This window comes from Pantherophis guttatus, chromosome 4, assembly GCF_059756535.1.
Source record: "Pantherophis guttatus breed Tessera chromosome 4, ASM5975653v1, whole genome shotgun sequence".
In the NCBI taxonomy this organism is placed as follows: domain Eukaryota; kingdom Metazoa; phylum Chordata; class Lepidosauria; order Squamata; family Colubridae; genus Pantherophis; species Pantherophis guttatus.
Genome location: NC_142066.1, coordinates 117,656,221 through 117,681,122, shown reverse-complemented (window position 1 = coordinate 117,681,122; position 24,902 = coordinate 117,656,221). Strand labels below are relative to the sequence as shown.

Sequence of the window (24,902 nt, the reverse complement as noted above, 5' to 3'; positions counted from 1 at the left end):
ATCCTTCTCCTTCTTCCTCCTCTACTCTTCTTCCTCTTCTTCTTCCTTTCCTTTATGCCCTTCCACAAACAGACAAACTCCATGACTCCTAGCCCTTAAATAACCAGTTAATTTTTAACTGGCAAAGGAAGTAGCTGGCGGGATGTTTATGGCCACCCCACTATTCTCTGCTTGCCTGTCTGCCTCTCTCCATTTATCTTTCTATCTTTGCCTTTTAAGAGTTGCATTCCTTTGTAGAATGTTACCAAAATAAACAAGCAAGTAAGTTCCCTCCACTCCCTCTCCCCATCTTCATGTATTTCCTTTGACCAGACACTGTCTGGCTGGGTGGGGGTCATCAGCAAAAGTCCAGAGCCCTTCACCTCAAGTTTATGGGTGATGTCCAAAGCAATACAGAAGTTCAAAGCCAATAAACCTAGAGGGGTGAAATATTTACATTTCTAATTATGAATGACAAGAAGAAATTGGGAAGTAAGGGTGAGTCTGCCCCAAGGCACTGGGTGGTGTTTCAAAAAGGCAAACTCTTATACTGTATAAGTAGCCTGTGCCTTATGATGCTTTTGGGTAGCTCACAAGAGAGATACCCCTTAGAGACAATTCTTTTCCACACATCTCATACAGTATTGGCATGTAAGCCATCTCCATCAGTACCCTGAATTCTGTCTGAGGCCCCCTTCAACTTTCAATTCTGGACTCAGGTGTATGGTGCCTGGAACAAACAAGAACAAAGGACTAGACACACACACACACACACACACACACACACACACAAATTGAGCTCTTGCAATGTGTTTTACATCTATGAACAAAAGCACCAAGTCTATAGCCTGCATTTCAAGGCTGATTCCCCCTACCTCCGCCCCCTTCTCTGCAATCCATTCAAACCTGGCCTGGTACCAGCAGCAGTCTGCCCACGCATTCATAAATACCAGACTTGATCTCCTGGCTTCTCAGAACTCAGTGCAACCAATAGATGAGTGGGATTTCCACCAAAGCAATTAACTCAAAACTCATGTTTCAGATTTCCAGTCTGGGTCAAAGAAGATCCACGAGTGCATCATAAATCTTAAAAAAAAACTGTAAATTTCTCACATGTTTATTTCCAATGTGCAGGATTCCACTGTATTCATGCAAGAAAAAGCTTCCCCATATTCAAAGAAAACGGTATATATATACAAAATACAGGTTCACCCCCCCAAAAAAACAGTGATAGAATCTAAAAGTATTGCAATTCATTAACCACAAAAGAAATTTTATCCATTCTGGAAGCAGTGTAAAAACAGCCTTGATAGTGTACAGGTTAAACAAGAAAAGAAACATCTGACACCTTCCAAGTGAAACAACCCACTTAAAATATTAGGGAAATGGCAACAAAACCATTTTAAATCATACAAGTCTTATAAAACACCATTATGGTATGAATCATACATTCAGATATGCTCAACAGTAAGTGACCTTTACAATAAAACATATATCCTTTGTAAACTGATATAGAACTTTAAGTAGCTTTCTTTCTGTTAAAACCATGCCTCTTTCCCCTTCACACCCTCTTTGGTTCTTTCAGAGAAATAGAAATATATATATATATATATATATATATATATATATATATATATATATATATCACGTACACACATACATACACATTTATGTGTAGGTGTGTGTGTACGTGTAGGTGTGCGCATATATACACATCCACACACTCTCTTAATTTTTTTTTATTTTGCTGCTTAACAGCAAAGTAGGACATATAAAGCTAACTATAAGATATGACAACAAATTCCCTCTATTTACATTGTTTGCCTTCTGATGGGCTTTCTTAATCAACACTAGTGGTTTTCATTCTTTGATTTCAGTGCATTACACATATCTAAATTACAATTAAAGATGATATTTGCCAAACTGTATTTTTCCAGATATATTTCTTGAAGAAAGTTTCTGAAATAGAAGTAAAAAAATTCTCTCTGTTTCATTTTAAACTTTTACCTTCTCATTTTAGAACTATTATTTTAGTCTTTTGTCTTTTCTCCTCCCACACAGGTTTAAGAAAGTTTTTAATCACTTTTAATATTTAAATAAGGGCATAATGATTTGTCTCTGATATTGTTATTCATTAAAATTATATTTCACAAGCCTACCCGTGTTGTCTTCTCAGTGATTGTTTTCTTACCATATATGGCAAATTATTACCTGAAGTCATTTTGTAAGGAAGTTGTCTCTGTCTGAGGGTAGGAGTGTAATTGTGGGGAGAAAAAATAATTTGTCATTCAGGGAGACAAATAGGTTGGTCAGGGATTGCCTAAGTAGAGATGGTAGGTGCTTGGGACATTTTCTTTTGAAGTTGTCCTCCAGCATGTATGATGCCCTGAGGAGTCTTTCCATGGACCTTCCATGGGAGGTAACATAGTTTTCCCATGGACTTTCCAATTAAGGTAACATAGTTTTCAATCCACAACCACACCGTGAAGCCAGGAATTCGCTCCCGGCTTTTCACATGTGCTCACCCCAATTGGAAGAAGTTGTAGGGATACAATGGCTTTTGCAAAGGGTGGTCCAAGAGTTAAATGGATTCCACTTGATGTGTAAAGATGAAGAAAACCAGCTGAAAAGAAAACTCAGCCACAAAAAAAACAACTAATTGGTCAATGTTGGTGGTAGGGCAGAACATCTTAGTTTTTCAGAATCCTCAGAGTCTCTGCACACCTCCTCCTTACTGGTAACCCTGTGGCTTGACCTTATCAAGAGTGACATCTGAATTTAATCTCGTATAGAAAAACACTACAAGTTTTAGGCTTAAAGTATTGGATTAGCTGAATAATACTGCAGTCGGTCCCTATTAATTTTTTTCTCTTTCATTCTTCTGTTTTGGAACCATATTTTTACTTGACGGTCGGTCAAGTTGAGCATTCGTGAGAGCTGAAGACGTTTCTCTTTGTTTATATAGACACTGAAGAAGAATTCCCTTTCTAATTCTCTAATCTGGTATTTGGTGTATGGACATCTCTTTTTACGGATGCGTTGTCCACCTGTGGAACAAAACATAAAGGCAGAAGCCATTAAGTCTGGAATCAGATGTGGCTAGAGGGAGGACTGTTGCTAATATTGAATCAAGAACATCCATATGTTTCTCTTCTAAGAAACTCTTGACTCATTATTACTAAGTTTCATAATAGTGATGATCTCTCCTACTCAGCAGCTGTGTATATTAATTTCACCTTATCTCGGGGAAATAGCTTGCAGGTGCTGCCTTAATCCAAAAAGACCTTTCTTTGAAGCCCTGCTTCAAACAATAGTACTACAATCTCTGCTCTGAACATGTTTGCTAAAGACTGGAGCTTTTGTGGTCTTGAGAATGGGCAATGTCTCTGCATGCGCTGCCCAACTGGTCCTGAACAGTATTTTCTACCAAGGCAGGTTTTACGTATGAAGGACTCAACTGCTGCTTGTTACCACAATGTAATACTTTTACCACATTTCTACAATTGTAGAATAATAATAATAATAATAATAATAATAATAATAATAATAATAATAGCAGCAGCTTCCTGGGCTGGCTCTAACTTTAGTTATTCTACTGAAATTCATGAGGCTTCATTAATTCATGACTTCCAGAATTCATTAACTTCTGGATCTTCTGATTAAAATCTTAATTTTTATCTCTGCATTTACTTCACTTGTCAATACATTATGTCATCAGGATTTAAATCTGAAACATTTTCTGTGTTTTCATTGTCCTTTTTCTTTAATAATGACCTTTTCACTGTCTCAGATAACCTCCTAGCTCACTGATTCTTACCAGGGGAACTTCCTATTTAAATACTTTCAAAACCCCTGTCCTGTCAAAAATTCTCTTCCATTCTCAGCTGCACTGGATACAAATCTCTTAAACCACTCCAGTTTTCCTTAAAATAGAGCTTTGTATTTTCTTTTGTCACCTTAACTTTGAAGGGATTAAATATAAATATTCGGGCCTTTCTCACTTAAATAAGGACTTGTCAAGTTTCCTTTCACTGCTCCGAGTTAGGAAAGTCTTTTCCACCCTCAGTGCTTGAAGGAAGTCTTCAAAGAGAGAAAAACGCACATTAAAAAAAAATCAAGCTGTGACAGCTTGAAGAACAGTTGTGAGAAACCAATTGTTGGACACAAGGCAACATTTAACTCAAACAGAATTTAGGAGAAACTGATTATTTTAGACAAAAGAGATAGTTTTAACTAAAGCTGTTGTTCTTAATATATAGCTGCTGTTGCAGGCCCTCCCTTCATCTATTACACCCTGTTCTCCCGCAATCCATAAAAACTGAGATGGCTTTGAATCCAAGTATCTCACTAAGCTTTTAAGGATAACACACATGACTTTTATAGTATGTGTGTAAGTGTTTGTGTGTATTAATCGCAGGATTACATGGCTATCAAAGGGCTCTGAAATCTCCTTTTGAACAAATTTTACAGGCGAAAAACATGCATTATATTTTGGGGGTTTTGAACAAGGAGCTCTCCCTCCTCTCTCTATTTAGTGCTTTGTTTAATGATTTAGGGAAAATCACCACCTGAGTGGGGGGGAATAGTTTGAGGTTGGGTGTTGTTGTTTTTTTTAAAGACATCCATTGGCGGATGAGCATTTCATGGCCAATTTCAGTCCTCGCCACGTGATCTCGCCTTTTACAACAAAGTTTTGTTGGGGGAAATCTAACGGCCCTTCATAAACCTTCTCTGCTTATAAAACAGCATATAAAAATTTAATAGCGGCGGTGCGCTAAGATTTCCAAGTCCCGTTCATAAAAAGCGCTAGGGCGCTGCCTTTATACGTACTGGAGCTGGTGGATTTCTCTTCGTTGTTGCCGGAAGACGAAGCGGGGCTGCTGCTGCTCTCGGCCCTTCTCCGCTTCTCCTTCTCCCCCGCCGCCTCCCGGTCGCAGGCCGCCTCCGAACTCGACACCGCAGCTGCAGCAACTCCCGAGGCGGCGGGAGCTCCTGCGGGCGGCATCTTCTCCCCGGCGGTGCCCTTGTCGCCCACGTAGTCCGAGTGGTTTTCCGCCGGGCCGTACGCGGTCTCGAAAAACTGGTCGAAAGCCTGTGGCAGCACCCCGTTCCTGCCCACCGTGCTATAGAAACTGGACGAGGCCGCAGCCGCGGCGGAGACTGCAGAGGTGGCCGGGTGGTGGTAGGCGCCGCCGGCCGCGGTCTTCCCGAACATTTCCCCCCGGCTGGCGGCGGCGGCGGCTGCGGCAGCGGCCACGGCGGCGGCGGGTGGGAGGCAGTCCCGGTGCCTGAGCTCGTCGGCGGAGTAGCAGTGAGGGAGGCTGTTGCGTGGGTGCCACTTACTGGCCGGCTCCAGGGCATAGTCTCGGAAGGTCACTTCTCGCACGGGTGGCACCTGGGACAGGTTGGATGGATAGGAGTAGGGCACTGGGCGAGAAGACGGGCTCTGGGGCAGAAAGGAAGGGAGGCCGGAAAAATCTGGGCCGGAAACGTAGTAAGTACAACTGGGCAAATACATATTCGAGGAGCAGGGTACTCGCTCGTCCAAATCCATAACGTGGCTGGCTACCTCGGGTTCTCCGCATTAGCTGAGCTTAACATGACGCTCTAATGCAGCTGTCTCTTGGAAGCTGAGCCGTGAAGTAAGAAATTGGGAGACGTAAAGCTGACGTGGAAAGCTTTCCCCTTCCTTAGCAGGGAGGCGCTGCTCACGTGACCAAATGTTAAAATTGACAAGCTATGAGTACGGGCCCTCTTCCTCTCCCTCTCCCCCACCCCTCCCCCTCCTTTCTCCTTCCCCTCCTTGGGAGCCATCTCGAGAGAAGCAACAGATCGTCCCCTCGGGTCTCCAGGCGTTAAAAATAGAACAAAACACCGAAACGCAAAGATTTAAATGCAGTTTATTCCTATCTGACTTTTGAACGAGAACTTCCAAAAGAAGGAAAAAAGGAAGGGAAGACCTGCGTACCGTTTTTTTTTCCCTTTCATTAGATACTCTCCCCTTCTCTCTGTTTAAACTAGCTAGACCCCATTCTGGTCTAGGAAACAGGAGGTTTGGAACCTGCAGAATCCTGCTTCTCGCCCCTTCCTCTTTTTCCTCCTGGGTCTGAAGAAATGTCTTGTCACAGACATACACACTCTCACCCACACACTCTCCTCAGCATAGGCAGGTCTGTCTTACGGGCTGCGCCGCTCCGCAACCTCTTGGGGTCTTCCTGAAAGGTCCCTCGATTAGATAATCCGCCAGATCTCCAGGCTTTTCTGAAAGCCTCTGCCGACCAGCGTGCGCCAGGGTCAAGTCTGCACATTAGTGTCTTCCTTCTCCTGGATACCTAGTCACCTCAGCTAACTCGGGAATTTTCACCGGCCTTTGCTTTGAACGCTGAATTTGTACATTAAGTGTCTTTAACCAGAGTTTTATTCCTTTCTTCTCTGTCATTCATCTTCCATATTCTGAATTTTCGTCCTGACTTCCTATAGTAAGAGGTCTTTGAGACAGCAAGTGGTCAGAAAAAGGATCTAATATCAGAGAAATAGCTGCCAGGTTGAACGACCCCTTCTATCCGATTCTGGAAGCTGCAACTTTGAAATAAGAACTAGGTTTTGCCAACTGATTGAGTGAAAGTGGCATTTCAGAGAGTTAGCAGATTTGCGTCCTCCCCAACACCCTTCACTAGCCAGAAGAAAGGCCTTCAGAAGTGGTGCCCAAAGTGGTGTCCGAAGCTCAAAATTAACAGTAAAAAGAACATCCTTATATTTATTCAGAGCCAAAAGAGACAAAGAGAGACAGAAATATTGCTATACAACACTCTTCTGGCAGGAAGCAAGCACCATACTTCTGCAGGCTAACTTATTCTGATGGAAAAGAAAATAAACTCCCCACCCCCATAACTAATTAGAAAGTCATGTCCGTGTGTATCTGTGGGTTTGTGTGTGTTTCTCTGTATCTGTCAGGAGTATGTCTAGGGTAGAAATTTGATCTACCCGCTGCTCTTCGGGCAACTGATTCTAAAATTATCAAAGAAAATAGGGCACATTTCCTAGTGGCATCGAAATCCATTGTCTGAAAATTAGGGGAAAGAAAAAGTGGAATTATTGGGAGTGGAAATAATGATTCTCAATTCTATTCTTCCCTCCTTGGAAAATAAACCTTGAATAGCCTTACTCTGCATTCTGGGTGTTTAGGATTTAATTGTCGGGACCCATTTGTTTATTTATTACAGAATTAATTCTAACTGACTCAATAATATTGGGTTCTGGCAGAAAAATACCTTGATTGTGTATTTTCTTTGCCTTTGATTTAAGTATGCCGAGTTGTAAATATCAATATTATCTAGTAAGTACTTGTGGTGGAATACACTAATTTATTAGCATTAATGTTTATATACCTTTTAATGCTCCCCCTCTTTTCTTCTGCTCTCCCTTTTCTTTTCTTTTTTTACAAGGGTAACCCATCGCAAATCAACAGCTTTGGACATATCCCTTTAATGAACTCTTTATTTTGGATCGCTGGAATAACTTTTATGGGCCTTCAACGTTTGTAAACTGAACTTGAAATTATTAATTAATCTCCGTCTTTGTCACATTTGCCAAAAGAGTCGATGAAAATAGGAGATAAGGGTGTCATCAAAGGACCGGTTACAGCTTGCTCGGGGTCTATGTGGGACTATAAAATGGTTTTATTTCTCCTTTCTTTCTTTGTGTATGTGTGTGTGTTGAAGGTTTTTTTTTAAGAGAAATTTTTACAAAAATATGCAACAGGGATGCTTGCCAACTTGACTTCAACAGCAGCCTTGTTGCTTTTCCGTATTTTTTTTCCTTCTCAAGCAAAATACCTGCCTCTGAGTTCATGCTCCAACCTTTCCCATTCTTGATATAAAAACTGCATTTCCTCTCCTTTTCTGAAGGCCTCTCCCCCCCCCCCACCCCGCAAATCCAGCGATAACAAAGGCGCCACAGTTGCACAGAGTCGCCCCGCCTCTGTTGCTCTATAGCAAACAGCTTCCTTGCCCTTGCAGGAGACGAGCATTTCAGGCGCTCTTAGAACCCGGCGCGTCTAGGAAGGGGCGAAAAACAGCTCTCAACTGACTTGGGCTTTTATAGCACTTTTGGCAGTCAACTTCAGCTTGTCTCCAGCAGACGCGACTGAAAGCTGACCGAAAGCATCGCCTTCCCCGAAGCTTTCAAGAAAGATTGTCCTTTAGGGTAAAGGGGGCAACAGACCTGGAAGGCGAGCTCTATACAGTAATGGCAAGGGCACCTTTGGGCAGCCAAGGACCGTCTGTGTATTCCTTTCAGACAAGAGAGGAACGAAGACTCCGTCTCGGGGAGGCGATAAGGCACAGAGACGGAGGGGAGGGGGGATTGAGAGAGATGGAGTGGAGAAAGTGGTTGCGGTGACCCGCAGCTCCAATCTCTGCTTCAGTTTATTTCTTCTGGGTTTACGCAACTAGTGGGAAGCTTGGAGATTTGGGGAAGGTGCATTCAAACGCAAGGCATAAAGAGCCTCCCGCTGAACTCCCATACGGATGGCAGGTTTCCTTGAGAGGAGTGCCATTCAGCAGACTTCTTCGCTTCCTTCGTTGCCAGGTGAAAAGTAGCGAGGGAATGCCCAGACTCTTCCCAATAGTTCGCCAGCATCCCCAACCTGCTGCCAAAAATTCCCTCTCTCTTAGTCCTGGCCCTTCTCCACTATACGCAAGTTTATGAGGCCTCTCCTTCGGAAATGTTCCTGAGTTTTCATATACTTGGAAGCGGATGGATGAGAAGAGCAAGGAAGGAGTAGAGAGCAGCGTTCTAATTTACTCCGCTGGAAACCAGGTCAATACAGAGAGCCAATCCCGTTTAGAAAGAAAATTAACCGGGTTCTGTGTCTGAGGAGAGGGTGCGGTGTCTGAGAAAAACGCTGTCGGGTTTTGAATAAAGATACAGTGAATGACAGTGGGGAGTTTAGGAAATCAAGAGCGTTGATTATCCACACCCAAATTAAGTATTGCTGGAGAAATGTAGAATTTCTATTTGACTTTGAAAGAATACAACAGGAACCTAATTAAAATATTTCCTTTGCTCTCTGTAATCTCCAATATAAATTATTTTTTAAATGTCTAGCTATTTTCTTAATTAGAAGTGGCTTTAAAAATTAGGATTATGTCAGGTGTCTAAACATGTCAGAGCATTCCTTTCTTTTTGAAGACAGCTATGTTTGCATCATGTCTATGAAAATGAGTTTGTTGCAACAGGTCTTCTATTTGCCATTGTTCCCATCTCATGATTTTTAGCTTTTGTTAATTTAGAGATTTGAATACATGTGTACATTTCACACAGCTCTCTTAATGGCTATGGGATTTGTAATTTATTAGTCTCTGAATTTCTAAAAGTGCAACTTTTAAACAATGGGTTTAAAAGAAAGGGAAAAATGTCATAATCATTTGGGTATTAAAACTGCTTCATGTTTCTTTAAAAGTTCGTGTTGCTGATAACCACTCTCATATGAAACCAGATCTCATCATTGCAATATAGCTTAAATCATCAAATATTTTTAAAATGTAGTATTTCCATTTTGTCGTTTTCTCTCAGGATTTTCCTTAGATCTTTTCATAGTATTATTGTTTACAATTTAACTGTTTTAAAATGAGATATAAACTTCTAAAATATTTTCCTAAATAAGGATCTAATGGGATATTAGATGGTTTGACTCTTCAAATGTGTTATAAGTAAGGAGAGTGAAATGATTCTGCATCAGAAAAAATGTTTAATGTGGTTTCATGTTTTGTTGTCTTCTGCAACAAGTGTTAATCGATTTTTTTTTTTTTTTATTTTTTTTTGGAATAAGATGCTTAATCCTAATGAATAAGAATAAATGCTGCTAAAATTAATATAATTGAAAAATATTTAAATATTCTTAATAGCCAGTAGTTTCCTCTGGAGAGTCTATTATTGCCATTATGTTTGTTTATTTATATATATATATATATATATATATATATGTATGTATGTATGTATGTATGTATGTATGTATGTATGTCTAACTTACTTGGAAATCTATTTTATTTGTTCCCTCTTGTTGCTGATCATTGCTTCTATACCAGTTAGAAAACGTGAAGCCACATATGTCTAATCAGGAGTAAGTCCTATTGAGTTCAATACTCGTTTATTTCGAATTAGCACAGCACACTAATATCATAGATTGCATAGTTGATTCTCCATATTAAGTTTTATTTACAAAACCACTCGAATTTGGGAGGTTTATCCCTACAAATATGAAAGACAGTTCCCATTTTTTTCCTCTCCTGCCACAGTCCTAATGAAAACATGGACCAGATACTCAAATGCCAATTTTCAGCTATTGATGCAGGAGGCATTTAGTTGCAGGCAAACCAGGCTCTGAAAACAGTAATCTTTGTTTTGACTACTTCATTTTTTTACTTCGCCCCTCAAGTTTGACAAACTTATGCAAGTACATTCTTTACTTACTTAAATTCAAAATTAAATATTCTAAACATGAAGTTAATTTTAAGTACTAGAAATAAAGTGAACTATTAAGTCTTTAATACAAAATTCCATGTCAGTTCTTTCTTTCCCTTTTCCCATGTTTCCTCGGTAAAATTCAAGGTGGAGGATAATTTTCACTTGAGGTTGCTCAATAGAAACCCTTCCTGATCTCTCTCTCTCCCTCAGGACCCAATCCAGTACTAGGACTTTCTTTGATGAAGAAAAGTCTTTTGGCACTTCATTGTTCTATAGAATCTTTTCCACATTCGAGTGAAAGTTAACCAGCACCAACTGAATGTAAGTGTTCATGCATACAACAGAACTTCCAATCTTCCCCGGATACAATACTGCATATCAAACCAGGTTCATTTCTTCACACTTTTTCCTTTTTCCAAAGATCATGATATCTGAATTTCTGCCTTGGGAATGTGCTGCATTCAAACAATACAATCCAGAGTGGCCTACAAGTTAATTTTAAAGAACCATTTTACTGAGACATTTCTAAATAAAAATTCAGGAATGGATTCTGCATCAAATGGGATTTCCCCACCACCACCTCAAAATTAAAGGCTATAACTTTTCTGTCCGGTTGAGGAGAGAAAAAAGCTGTTCCAAGTTTCTGAACAACCAAAACAATCAATGGACAACATTCCAAGTCTGACGTATTTAGATGTATTGACACAGGTGATGCCTTGAACTTGACCTCGAGTTTGTTAATCAAGGAAATTCATAAAAATAAAACTCTTTCCTGCAATGATCATATCTTCTTAAAAACAAAATACAGAACGAATGCCTTTTCTTTCTTTTTCTCCTTTTTTTCATTTCATTTCATTTATTCTTATTTAATATCCAAAGCAAACCAGGATAATTCATTCTACTTATTGCAGCTACAAGTGATTTTTCAATTTTTATTTAGAATCAACTCCTATAAAATCCATATGAAAAAATACAGATACTTGCTTAAACAGTTGCAGAAGTTGCCACTTCTGCAATAATATTTTCCATTGTATTTTATTATATTTTATTTTTCTATAGTGCAAGGAATCATACAAGAGTTTGCTTTCTTCAGTTCTACAAATTATTCTAAACATAATTTTACATATCCCAATATGAACCAAATAAATCACACATATCTTGCATCCAGTTTCTCAGTAGTCCAGTAGTCTATAGGCCACAAAACATCTAGATACCCAAAATATATGCTTCAAAGGTACTTTTCCCAACTAGACTAAACCACAAACCACAACCTTGTATCAAAAAAGTTTAAAACAAGTGTATTCCTATTGGGTCACTCAATCTTATGAACATTCTCTGGTTTCCCTGAAATTCACTGTAATAATTTAATGTAATAATGTTAAAACTGAATTTGATGTTGGATAATAAGCTTACTAATTAGACAAAGACGGGTCTGCTGCTTGCTATGTATTTATATTAATTGAGTTAAGAAGAGAAGAAAAGTACATTTTTTTCTATCTTCCTAAAGCCGTCTAGGATAGTTGATACGGTCTGCAAATATTTTACTTTCAATATAAACTTCCTTTCTTCCTCAAGCCCAATAACTAATTCCGGGCGGAAGTGAAAATGACATATCATTATTACCTTCTGTGGTATTTGCATCAATGATTGGTATCATCATTATTATTTGCAGAATTGAGGGATATAAATAAGTTTGGGTGGCAAGAAATAATAGCTTTATGGTTGGTATGATGACAAATTATATCAGAGTTGCATTTCGCAGTCGCATTGCCCACATCAGAAACAGAGAAGCAAAGCAAGACGTGATCCCTGCAATGGAGCCATTTGGCTGAGTGGGAAAAAGACAAAACCTCCTTCATGCGGTTCTGCTCTCATGTCAGCCTGGGGTAACTTCCACTACAAATAATTACTGGAGTGCTGCTGCTATATGGATAGTCTTAGAGTTGAACTGGAATGCCATATAGCTTCATTTAGGGGGAGCATTCGGACATATCCGGATTATAATTTAGTCTGGAATACATTGGTTTTATTTAAAAAGAAGCCCTAGGTGGATCTGATGCTACACTGGAAGACCACATACCCAATCCCCATTTTTGGCCTTTTAGAGGGTGAGCATCCTCTAATGATGCATTAGAGTCTAATTCATCATTGATATCGGAAGTGCCTGAGAAATGACCAGAAGGATAAAACCAAATGGACAGATTGCATTGATTTCTTACTCTGTTACAGCCCATTCTCTTCCTCCTGCTTGTCTTGATTTAGAAATACTTGTTTCGTTCATGTAAATTAGATTTAGCCAAACCAAAGCCATTTAATCCTTTGCTGCACAGCAAAGCAACTTGTATCTGTAACGTCTGACTGCTAATAGAAACACTTTAAAACTGCAAGTAGGCTCTGTGGGATATCCCACGAATTCCAAAGGAAATAAAGGATAATGATTAAAAGGAAAAATGATTAGGGTGGAAGTGTGACAAGTTTAAAACAAAAAACAAACCCTGAATGCTGCTTCAAGATAAATGATATGAGCAGCTGCAGGAAATGAAAAAGCTTCTTTGCAAAAACTTCCTTTCGCAGAGTCCACAGAAAAGAGGTTGGCCTATAAGGGGATGAAGTAAGTGCTGTTCCAAGGCCAAGTGGAAAATATTGCAAGCATCATTAATTTCTGCCTGCTATGACACTCCTCCTTCCATCTCCTAAATGCATTTTTTGTTTATAAGCCAGAAAATTAACGTGGCTTTTCCCAATCTATTCTTATAAGACAATTCCGTGGAAAATGGGTGGGTGGGAGGTTTTTTTCCCTGCAGGGTGAAAGTAGGGAGTTTGGAGAGGATTTTTGTTGGAGGGGAATGCTTCCTCTTCTTCTTCATCATCATCATCTGCAGGGCCTGCCTCAAACCGCCCTAACATATTTTCGAGATGCATTACCAACCTGTTTGTGTCTTACAGGAGGAGGTGACAAGGCTGTGAGAAAATTACACCGCACAGTAGGATAAGACCGAGACGCAGAAAACTATATTAAAGACAGTTTAAACGGCACTCCCGCGGCCTGGGATCTGTTGTTTTGCCGCAAGGGACACAACGCATCTGAATCGTTTTAGCCATACAACAATTATTCACACTCAATGGCTGGAGATTCACGTGTGTTTTCTTACCCCAGTCGCCAGGATCCGGTGTCGCGGCGCAAAACATCCGTGGGGAATTTGGCCTGCAGGGAGCCTGTCCGGTCGAGGAGAGTGAGCCGCCCGCCCCATTTCAAGAACCGAAGTCGGTTCTGCAGGACGGGACGTGCCGGAACCGGTTCTGCCTTCGCTCAGGAAGCCCGCGGCTCTCCGGTTCACTTTTCTGCTTGCCGCGAACTTGAGGCCAAACGTTCTCCAACTGTTCGCCTTGTTGGCGGCTCCTTTCCCACTCCTGCTGCTTAAACAGCCGGCGGCGGAGATGATTAAGCAGAACGGAGTCCGGGAAATCAGATTCAAGGGTTATGTAATCCCACGAATCTCCTATTTCTGTTCCCCTCCCCTTTCTTCCCGGTCTCGGTCTCGGTCTCGGTTTCGGTCTCGAAAGCATCCGCTGCTCTTTCCCTGGCGGGACCCTCAGGCATTGCTTCCTCAAATCACCAGGGGTCAGTCTACAGTAATGACCATGGATCGCGCGCCGTAGGACTTGACCTTTCCTACGTCGAACAGGGCTCTTTTTTCACGATGCAGGAAGAGATGGGGAGGGAGAGGGCGGAGGGGAGGGGAGGGGGAGGGAGGAGAAGGACGCTCTCTTTGGGGACTTCTCGTCGGAAACCAGGGGAAGGGAAGGCAGCGGCCCTGAGTTTTCCTTAGCGCCATATTTGGTCTACTTCACCAGCGCCTGAAAATGTTCTTTCCTCCCATTCCAGAGCCGGTAAACTCAAGAATCAGATGCCCCCGCAATCCCAGGAAAAGGGTCTAGAAAGGACTGCTTCCCAGAAAAAGGAGAATAAAATGGAAATAGAGATCTAGAGTGGGGTTAGAAGCCTTTGTTCTTATTAGGTTCACTTTAATTTTCCCCCAAAATAACTGAGCCAGATGGTGGGAGAACATAGGTCCAAATCAACATAAGTGTGGGTGGGGAGGATGAGAGTAGAGAATGGGCTCTTTTGAGAGAGAGTGGATGTTTTCCTCCACATGATGCTCTTTGGGAACTTTTTCAACACTGCAGAATGAGCGACTGGACTTCTGCTGTCCTAAGGTGCTTCTAAAGTCTCAAGTTCCTGGCAGGTTGTTCCCACTACTGTGATCCTCTGGGATGAAATTCATTCAGAGCCCTACCTCACTTATGACATTTTTTTCAAGAAAAATTAGATTCACCTCCAAAGTTTAATTAATATTTGGGGTCCACAAATTCACCTCTTCCTCTCTTCCTCTCCCCCCTTCCCTCCCTCCCTCCCTCCCTCTCTCTCTCTCTCTCTCTCTCTCTCTCATCGATCTATCCATACAAAGCTTTTGTCCAGGAAAACATAATACTCCAGGGGTGGGCTAAATGCTAAATATTTGGGAATTAAAGTATATTTAAAGACACTGTAAAAACAGCTCTCAGTTACATTTCTTCAAAAAAACTCCACTTGCTGAGCATTATTTTCTTTCAGTATAAAAATAAACAAATAAATTCAAATTTAAAATACGATTTCTATGAGTTAAAATGCAGAGATAGTTTAAGTGTACACTATCTTTAAACAAATTGTGTGTTTTTAATTTTTTTAAACAAGTTTTTTTTTCAAAGGCTGCTAAAATGATTCTTTTAAGAAAGGAAGAGATTAGGTATTCATGCCAGATTCCATATAAATGGGAGGCCCGTAATTTTCAAGGATCTGTAGAAGTTGAGAGTTACCCAACCTGTTGAAACAATGTTCTTTCTAGCTATTAAACACCCTCTTGCTATATACTCCTTATAACACAATGGTTTATTCGACATTTATTATTCAACATTTATTTTATTTTCTAATTAAGGAAAAAATTGAACATTCTCTGTACAATTGCTACAAATGTTTCCTTTGGGGAATGAGGGATAAGTAGCAAAAGAAGAAACAAAGGATAGGAATTAGGCCAAGACTCAGTTCTTTAGAAATGGATCTTAAGTCTATTTAGAATAAGGAGTGGAAAAAACTTAAATCTTAAGATCTTAAATCTGTGGATTACTCTGGATCAGTTTAACCACCTATATGAGAATTCACCTATAGTACCTTATTTGGACAATGGTCCATGGGAATGTGTCATGAAGTCAAGATGTGTATCTGTGCTAGTACACAAATTTCATTATATGTACTTGTTAAAGCAGTACTACACACATATTTTTGAGTCCAAATGAGAAGGAAAAAAAAGAAAAGTATGTTAGATTTTTTGTATTAAATACAGAAAAATATGCATTCATGAACTGTGGGTTTCATGGTTAAAAAAAAAAGCTGGATAATAGGAAAAAAGTGAGTTCTTTTTTATCACAATAAAGTAAGAGTTAAAATTGTAAATATATTTGCTACAGAAGAAATCAGACGCTTCTTTTTTCTATTTCTTTTCATTTTCTCTTTCTGAACTTTCTTTGCTTTGTTTCTCTTGCTCTTTATTAGTTTGTGTTAGCTTTTTTGTTCTCTCTCTTCTCCCCTCAGTGTGTAAAATTTGGAGACCACCCATTCAATCACAGAGTGTCCATTTGTAGCAATTTTCCACTTAAGTATTTAGTATTTAAGTGTAGGAACAAAATGTGGGGAATGTTCAAGGTAACAGGAGAAAGAAGAGAAGAAATTCCAGCAAATGCTGAAATTTGAGACTAACCTCTGAAGACTTCTGATAATTTCTTATAATAAACATTGATGGGAAATTCAGTGATAAATACATGTTAATTGCCAAGCATCTGAATTTTGATCATGTGAGCATGGGGATGCTGCAATGGTGGTAAATATGAAAAATGGTCACAAGTCTCTTTTTTCACTATCATTGTAATTTTGAATGGTCATTGAATGAATGGTTGTAAGTCGAGGATTACCTGTAGTGTGTATAGAAGAAAATACCTGTAGCCCAGAGGCTGAGTTGAGGAGTCCTTGGTGCTCTCTGAGCTTGGTTGTTTGTTTGCAGATGTTTCTCTACCCAACTAGGTAACATCTTCAGTGCTAGAAAACAGCGGGGTCTTCTCTCTGTTTAAATGCAGTGCTTGCCCTGCTACATTGGAAGAGGCGTTCCATAGTATGATGCATAACCTTTAGCTTGTTATATATAGTATGATATGTAACCTTTAGCTTGTTATAAATAGTATGATGCATAACCTTTAGTTTGTTATATATAGTATGCTGCATAACCTTTAGTATATATATATTCTGTTGTATGGCATATATTGCATATTTATTTGTACACTGTCCCCAAAGTTGCTGCATAAAGAAGATGGGCAGTCTCTAAAATGATAAATCAATAAACATGTTGTATAGCATGTATACAATGTGTTGCATGTTCAGTAGCATATCTATAATTTGACCTTTTTTTCTCTATAAGGTAACATGTATTATATTTTCAGATATGCAATAGAAGGACGATGGTTTGTCAGTGCATGGAGTATTATAAGATATGTAAATTCCAGCCTGTATAACAAAGTCTCTCGGAATGCATTTGCCTAGGACACATTAAAAAGGTAAAGGTTTCCCCTGTATAATCATGTCCAAATCTAGCAGGTGATGCTCACCTCCATTTCCTAGTTGAGGGAGTCAGCATTGTCCGAAGATGCTTCCGTGGTCATGTGGTTGGCATGACTATACACTAAGGAGCATGAAAGTCTGGTTTTCCCACTGAAGTGGTACCAATTTATCTATGGCATTTGCATGTTTTCAAACTGCTAGTCTGTCAGGAACTGAGAATGGGAGCTCACCCCATCACTTGGTATTTGGGTCCCAAAGTGCCAACTTTCCAATTGACTTAATCTAGCTTCTTAACCGCTAAATCATTGCGTGTCCCATCCCCAAGGACTCATAGAATCCCCTTATAACCGAAACATAGATTATTTGCACATCACATTGCACACAAGCAACAGCATGCACAAACATGTAAACTGGTAATTGTCCAGCAGACTTCTAACAGTTAAGATCAGAAACACTCTATCTGAGCTCTGGAAAAAAATTATCTGAAGAAAACAATTTTTAAAAACTCAGAACTGGAGGCTACAAATAGGAGCAATAGCACTGACCAGCACTAGGTACAACCACTTAGGCCTAGTTCTGGATACAGAGAGAACAGTTAGCACTTTATGCCTCAAATGGGAAGACCTGGTTTTGTATCAGTTGCTATAGAAGGTGGTTAGGAATAATTCAAGGAATAATCTGGACTCACTTTGTCCTCTGCATAAAACCTTGTTGAGCTGAAGTGCTTTCCACCAATCCTTTCCTTCAGCAGAAAATAATTCTAGCATGGCATCTGCTGTCCCCAATGCCAATCCCCATCCTGCTTCTATTCCCAGAGACAGCCAAACAAATTGCTTCTCTCCAAGTTAATGGATATGAAACGATAACAAATTTAGCATACCTTTAGCATAAGGTGGAAAACGCTATTTAACCAACAATGGAGTTTAGGAGTACAGCTAATGATGAGATGAAAGCAAGGAATCTGGGCAACACAGGGGAAGGACATTGCAAGAGACGTTTGTTTCTCTTATAGGCAAGTAGAAAATGGCTCAGCTCTACAAAAGGTGGGTTGCAGAACATAGTTGTAGGTACAGTAGGTAAGGCAACGGAAGTACCAGACTTTCAAGGACTCCCAAATACTTGTTTGCACTAGTCTAGGAAGTTGGATTTTTAATGTATTGGAAATATTAGGAACACACATGCACTTCAATAAAGAACCAGATGGGGGATAATCATAATGAAGATTCCCCTCCCCCCTCAATTGCTGGAAGCAGATTCTGGCTATGAGATGCCCTTGAGACATTTCCTATTCTCAGGGATTGTAATTTAAAGTCCAAGCAATCTCCAAAGGCCTTCAATGTCCCCCCCAAAAAAACCCATTCTTATCGAACTATAATTTACCTTCTGTTTTTACATTTTACATTCATAGATAAAAGATTATATTTTTACTGATTCACAGTGTTATATTTTAGAGTTTTGAAGCACCATTTAGTGTTTTAAAAATACAGAGAAAATTCAGAGAAACATTCCTGCTTGATTTTTGATTTTTTTAAAAAAGGCAACAGAAATTTTTATCATATACCATAAAGGAAAATAATGGAAAGGTTTTAATAAATAAAACAATATAATCAGAACTATCCAAATACTTAGTTCCATCCTTCTTTGACACAAAGAAAAATTTGAATATGGGGGAATATTACTTGGATTATTTCCATTTTGGTAACTTGTCATAGGCAGGTGAAGTAATCTTAAAAAAAGATGAATGGAAACAGAATACTGAATTGCTAGGTATTGTGTCAACACAATAATAAAGTCTTTTAATTTTACATTTCCAAAGGAATCTGTCACCAGATTCATTTAGTTCTCTCTGTATTTTCGTGCACTTTTCTGAAACTGGATTAGCAGTTTCAAGTTTCCACCAAGTTTGCTTTTTACAAGAGAGAACTCTATTTATTTACCAGTTAGGAAAAAGAAGAGACAGAAAGTGCTAACCAAAGAAAGATTCTAGTATTTTTCTTGTGTTATAAGCTATTATAAACAAGAGTCTCTCTATGATATGTAGATATTTAATAAGTTCCTATAATTCTCCCTTTCTCAAATTACCTCACTTAGCATACTGTACAGCTTTGATTCTGCTTTGAAGATGGCTGTGATTAATGATTTTGTGACACCTTAGAGGTGAATGAAATTATGGAAGAATCCTAGGGATACAATACATACGTATACAGAGAGACAGCTGTCTTGGTATAGCTGTAAGCTCCTCTAAGCAAATCACTACTTGAAGTAGCTTGTGATATTTTGCTGTTAGCATACACCTTCCTATTTCTGTTCCTTTAAAGTTGTCCACAGAGTACTGCAGAGACATTTTCAGGGGTCTACACCCTACCAGACATTCCCTGGCTCTGGCCTTCCAATTCTAGGGTAACAGAGAGGGCAATGAGCTACAGACCAGAGCACAGCAAGCTATCATCCTAATCAACTCAATTAATGGCAGTCTGACAAAAAGAAACCTACCAGACGGTCTGCCTTACTTGATTTTTTTAGGATTCCTATATATAACTTCTAATGCCAACAGACTTGAAGTAGAGACACGAGGTGGCGCCCTTGATCTACTAATCCATTAAGAGGACTAGTCATGAGCTGTCAGAAGTCAAGGTCACAAATTGTCTGTCTCCTCCCCCCCCACACACACACAAATCAAGGTCAAGGTTTGAACTATCTGTACTCATTTCATTTCACAGTACCAGCATCTACCCGCAACCACTCCAACATTTAACCCTTTTGGTTAATACATCTTAAATATGAGCAGTCCTTACATTTTCAGTCTTAACTATTTTTCATTATGGAAGAGGTAGGTATTCAGCTCATGTTTTTATATTTCTTCCCCCACCTCGACCACCATTTCAAAATACCCAACAGTTTAATCTTCCTGTGTTTGCACTCTGGTTAGGCAATGTACTTTAAAAAAAAAAAGTATTAGATTTAAGAAGGAACGTCTACCAGAAATCCCAGTCTTCACAAGATTTATATAGCAATGGAAGAAATAAATAAGAATTTAATCAGTCTTTTATTATAGTGACTATTTTATTAACAGGCATAATGCTAGTATCTATCTATAGATTTTAGATTTTAATTTTCGGTAAAAATATAAAAAATAGGGGTGCAGAAATACATTTTCACAGTGAATTTTTTTTAATTATTATTATTTACAGGATAGTACTGTATCATTTAGTGAGCAGGGAAAAGCATAGAATGTGCTGGTTGAAATAATTGATTTATTGGGGGGGAGATGTTGTAAAATGAATTCATATTTCTAATGCAGCCTCATAACTGTAAAACAAAGATAGAAAACTATTTAATAGATTAAAATATAGACATAGAAATCAGAACATTTCTGGGAAACACATTATAATTTTCACTCTGGGCTTCTTGGAGATATTTGTCTTCTAGAAAACAACTTTTTCATATAAGGCTATGCCAGTTTTTTTATGTCACATTTTAAGAGAACAATGTATAGTATTCGATATTTAATTAATGCAATTAATTATCACTTGATAGTGTAACTGAGCTTGAAATATATAAGTCTCTTTACAAAACTAGAGAAGATCCTGTTTCTTCACTGAATTTATGAATGAAGAAATGAGCTACTGGAAAATATGCTAACAGCTTTAAAAAAAATTCTAGCAGTTTATCCTGTTTTTAACTCAAGATTAATCCTACATATAATTTGTTTCACTGCTGTCTGCCAAAATCTTTACTCAGTACCTTCCTTTAAAAGAAAAAAAAAACATGGAATATATTGCTTAAATGTACAGCAATTGTACATTCTTTCCTGCACCAAATTTACTGCTTGACGTGTTTTAGGATAGTAATATAAGCAATGGAATAATTGTGTTTTTGTGTGTGCATACTTTTTAAAAACAAATCTTCCCGATTATCATCCAAAAGCATCCCAAAATAGTCACAAATAATACTTACACTGTTTTCGACAATATGTTATCTTTTAAAAATTGAGCTGCAATATCCCTGGTCCGTCTGGACTAGTCAGTCCCTGAAGTGGGGTCTTTTGGATTTTCAGGAGAACGTCTTAAAAGGCACCTAATAACCATACTTGCTCAAAAGCCCTCTATCCAAAGACAGAGAGGGTTGGTTTTTTTTTTTAAAGAAAATGTTCATTATTTTGTATTTTTCATTAATATTGTAAACTGGGCCAGGGGGGAGAAAATTGAATTTTGAGCCCCCAAAGCAGCTATATTTCCATTAAATCCATTAACTGCTTGTCTTCAATTTGTTGATGACTTTTTTTTCTTTCACCCTTCTATTTTGGAACCAAATTGTGACCTGCCTCTCTGAGAGATTTGTAGCAGCCGATATCCTTCTTCTCTTGTCCTTGGTAATGAATTTATTTGTAGCATATTCCCTCTCCAGTTCTTTTAACTGAACTTTTGTATAAGGCACTCTTTTCTTCCTTCCACGCCTGTAGGAGTTGGCATCGGAAGGATGTGAAACCACATCTAGAACAGAAAACCAAAAACAGGAAGGCAGGTGCTATTATTATTCACAATTCTTAAACACATTATAAATATCAGTTCTATGGATCAAGAGATCATTCTTTTGCAAGTTGACTGGGTTAAATAAAGCTCAATCAACATTTGCACAAGTTCTCCAGGTAAGGAATTTCTTCTCTAGAACTAGTAATATTGCTTGTAAACGTCTTGGCTTGTAACACAAAACAGGTTCTAGGAAAATTATATTCAGTTGTCATAACCTACAAGGTAGCAACTGAGACCTTGTGAATCAAAAAGTATTTTTCAGCTAACTTTAACAGTCTCTTTGCTCCTTGTCTATTCTCTCTTAGGCACATACCAAAAAACAAAACAAAACACCCAGTATAATATCCTTGCATCTGTTCTCACAAGGAAGACAACTGACATCTAACTTCAGTACAGCTGGCAAAATGCAATGGGATTTGGGGAGATGCTGACCCACATAATCTAGCAGTGGAGCCACCAGAACTGATAGCTACATTTTGATGTTGGAATAAAAGGGAGAGGCTGCAATATCTTTTTAAAGGGGTGGTCAGAAGAGCAAGAGTGGAGACCAGTATTCTGATGACAGCACAACTCACAACTTGTGAGATCGGTAGCTATATAAATTGCTTAAAAATATAAATAAATATAATTGCCCAGATCATTAATAAGAAGGTGGTAAACTGGAAAATAAAATAAAACACACTATTTGACAAAAGTAATGGAAACTCTAATCTAAGATGGCTGGTAGAGCAGTCACGTGCAGAAGGCAGAAACTACAATGTGAAAAAATAAAAATAATATATTATTTCTGAGAGTGATGGTTTAATAAGAAATAGGGAATTTACCTAAGAGGAGTGCTGCTGCTGCTGCTGCTGCTGCTGTGCTGATTAATTATTATGATTAATCTGACAGACATGGGTTCAAAACATTTTTTTAAAAAAATCGCCCTATTTGCTGGAAATGGGTGAAAAGTCCCCTTGCTATGAAAGCAGTTATTTATTTGCACGACCAAGATGCCTAATTTTCCATTGAACCCTCTGGTTCAGACCCCTCTTGGCATCCATGCCTTAGAGAAGAAAACCTTGTCTGGGGAAAAGCCGGAGAACCGGATGGGGGAACGTGAGATGTTCCCCGAGACTCTCAACTCAGAGCCCAGACAACTTGAGGAAGGCCCCAGACCCACAAGGGCGTCAAGGCATCAGCCTCCTCCCGGCCTTGTCTGACAGGGCAGAAAGCGTAGAAGGGAAGAAGGGGCTCGGAACGAAGGGAATGGCAGGCAATTCGGGGACGGAGAGCGAGGAGACACCGAAGCAGCGGCCGCCCTTTTGACATTTGGGCTGCAGAGCTACTTCGGGTGCTGCACGCGTTCTCCGCGGTAAGGGAAGGGCCGCGCAGGTGCTTTACCCGGCAGAGCGGATTTCCACAGGTGGGGCGGCTGGTTCTGCTCCTTGGGGCAATAGACCTGCCCGTTCCAGCCGTTAGGGATGGCCCAGGGCTGGTAGCCTTCCACGGGCAGCATGGAATCGTGCCTAGGCTCGCCCCGGCCGCCGATCGTGGGCACCACCGGCATATCCAGGTAGCCCGCCGGCATGGGTTGGTAAGGTCCGGCGGCGTAGCCCTGGTAAAAGGCGAACTCCTTGGCGCGCGAAGGGAAGTCTTCGCTGGAGGCCGCCACGGACGTCTCCATGTACTTGTCGGCGAAGGAGGAGGAGGCGGGCTGGGCGCAGGATTTGAGCGAGGCGTTGTGGTGGTGGTGGTGGTTGACGCTGCAGGGGAAATAGCCGCCGCTGAAGTAGCTGTAGGGCAGGGCGGCGGGGCCCGAGGAGCCCTGCACGGCGGCCGAGCAAGGACTGCACTGCTTGACAGCTGCCCCGGTCTCTGCCATCCCGGCGGCGCTGGGTGCTTCGCTCGACGGATATGCGGCGGCGGCGGCGGCGGCCGCGGCGCTGCCCGCACCGGCCAGGGAGGCTGGGTGAGCCATCAGATTCCTGCACTGGTTGGCCGCCACGAAGTTGGTGCCTGCAGCCGCGGCCGCGGCCGCCGCGTGGAATCCCGCTTCCATGTTCTTGTTGATCTCCTCCAGGCTGTTGTCGTAGAGAAACATGACCGGCTCGATCCAGCGGGGATGGAGGAGCACGGAGGCTGTCATAGCCCGATCCGCATTGAGACCAGTGGCTCTTTTTTAAAAGCCCCAAAGACTGAAAAAAGAGATATTCAATCTCTCAGACTTGACCAGGGCTGACGCGCCAGTATCGTGCCAGGCAGGCTCCCATTGGCTAGGCATTCCCCACGTGATATGCAAAGCAGATGATAAACATCGGAGGAATAAAGTGCAGATAATTCAATAATGTCCTAATCGCGTCGGGGCTGGAATTCCTGCACGCGGACGGCACTGGCGCGCGGCTGCCCCTTCCACTCAAGACTCTGTGGGTCAAGAGAGGCACGAACGGGGGTGCTTAAGAACAGGTATTTCTCTCCCCCCCAAAGTATGCCTGTCCCCCCCACCCCACCCTTTCCCCTCTCTTCAGTACATTGCCTATAGGGCATTTTTTTCAGCAGGAGATTCACGGTCCTGATGTCAAACTTTCGCTAACTCGTTCTTCCTGATCTACTTAATGGTAGATTTTTCGTGGGAAGGGAATTGTTTTGTTTAGATCCTCCATTCTGCCCACCCCGACTCACTCGACATATTGATATATTCTTACCTACCGGAATTGCAGAAGCATCTACTTTTCTCTGGTTATAGTTACAGTTACAATCAGAACCACATTTTTTTTTTTTAAAAAAAAGAAACAACTACTTTTCAGACCACAGGCACATGGCAATGCTTTGGCAAACGCTTAATGCCACACATTTCCTTCTGCAGTCCTGATTTACTTTACCAAAATTATAGAGATTTATAGAGAATATTACCATTCTCTTTGGCATCGATATTTTACCCCTCCCCAGAGAAAACCATTAGACGTGCAGGTTGTAGATTGGTTTTGTCAGAGTACAGAAGATAAGGGGTTAAGAGGGACCGCAGAAGAACCTCGTCCCTTCAACAGTAAAATGAACAGCCTGTAATTTGTGCTTGAATCATCTCCTACTATAAAAAGAAAAAGAGAAACTGAACCAACAACTGAGAAAATTTATTGTTCATGAGTGTCCACAGAGGCTTCCTAATAGTAGCAGAACTAATATTGCTGCTGTTACTGCTACTACCACTAATGTTAATCTAAAAATATTCAATAAAAATTAATATAAACCAAGAAAATGCTGCTGAGGCTGCAACTTCAACACTGTTCTTCTATTTTTTT

General features: G+C 40.3%; 2 protein-coding genes and 1 long non-coding RNA gene across 5 annotated transcripts; 1 reads left to right on the top strand and 2 right to left on the bottom strand.

Moving 5' to 3' along the window:
• Positions 1–1,080: 1,080 nt before the first annotated feature.
• Positions 1,081–5,533, bottom strand: HOXA11 (homeobox A11). Its single transcript, XM_034402011.3, has 2 exons — positions 4,810–5,533; positions 1,081–3,026 (listed from the first exon to the last, which is right to left on the bottom strand). The coding sequence occupies exons 1-2, from the start codon at positions 5,531–5,533 to the stop codon at positions 2,794–2,796; spliced, it is 957 nt and encodes a 318-aa protein (XP_034257902.2). The 3' UTR covers positions 1,081–2,793.
• Positions 5,384–14,059, top strand: LOC117654996 (uncharacterized). 2 transcript variants are annotated; one of them, XR_015734006.1, is made up of 3 exons: positions 5,384–5,473; positions 10,657–10,767; positions 13,393–14,059. It is a non-coding gene; the product is annotated as an uncharacterized LOC117654996 (long non-coding RNA). The 2 variants fall into 2 exon arrangements; XR_015734005.1 differs by having other exon boundaries at positions 5,386–5,473; positions 10,068–10,767.
• Positions 14,060–19,647: 5,588 nt separating this feature from the next.
• HOXA13 (homeobox A13) lies at positions 19,648–23,798 on the bottom strand. Of its 2 annotated transcripts, XR_004588441.3 has the most exons (3): positions 23,008–23,798; positions 21,050–21,585; positions 19,648–20,401 (listed from the first exon to the last, which is right to left on the bottom strand). XR_004588441.3 is itself a non-coding variant. In XM_034401863.3 (2 exons), the coding sequence occupies exons 1-2, from the start codon at positions 23,750–23,752 to the stop codon at positions 21,341–21,343; spliced, it is 990 nt and encodes a 329-aa protein (XP_034257754.1). In that variant the 5' UTR covers positions 23,753–23,798; the 3' UTR covers positions 19,648–21,340. The 2 variants fall into 2 exon arrangements, 1 of the variants encoding a protein (XP_034257754.1); XM_034401863.3 differs by having other exon boundaries at positions 19,648–21,585.
• Positions 23,799–24,902: the final 1,104 nt, after the last annotated feature.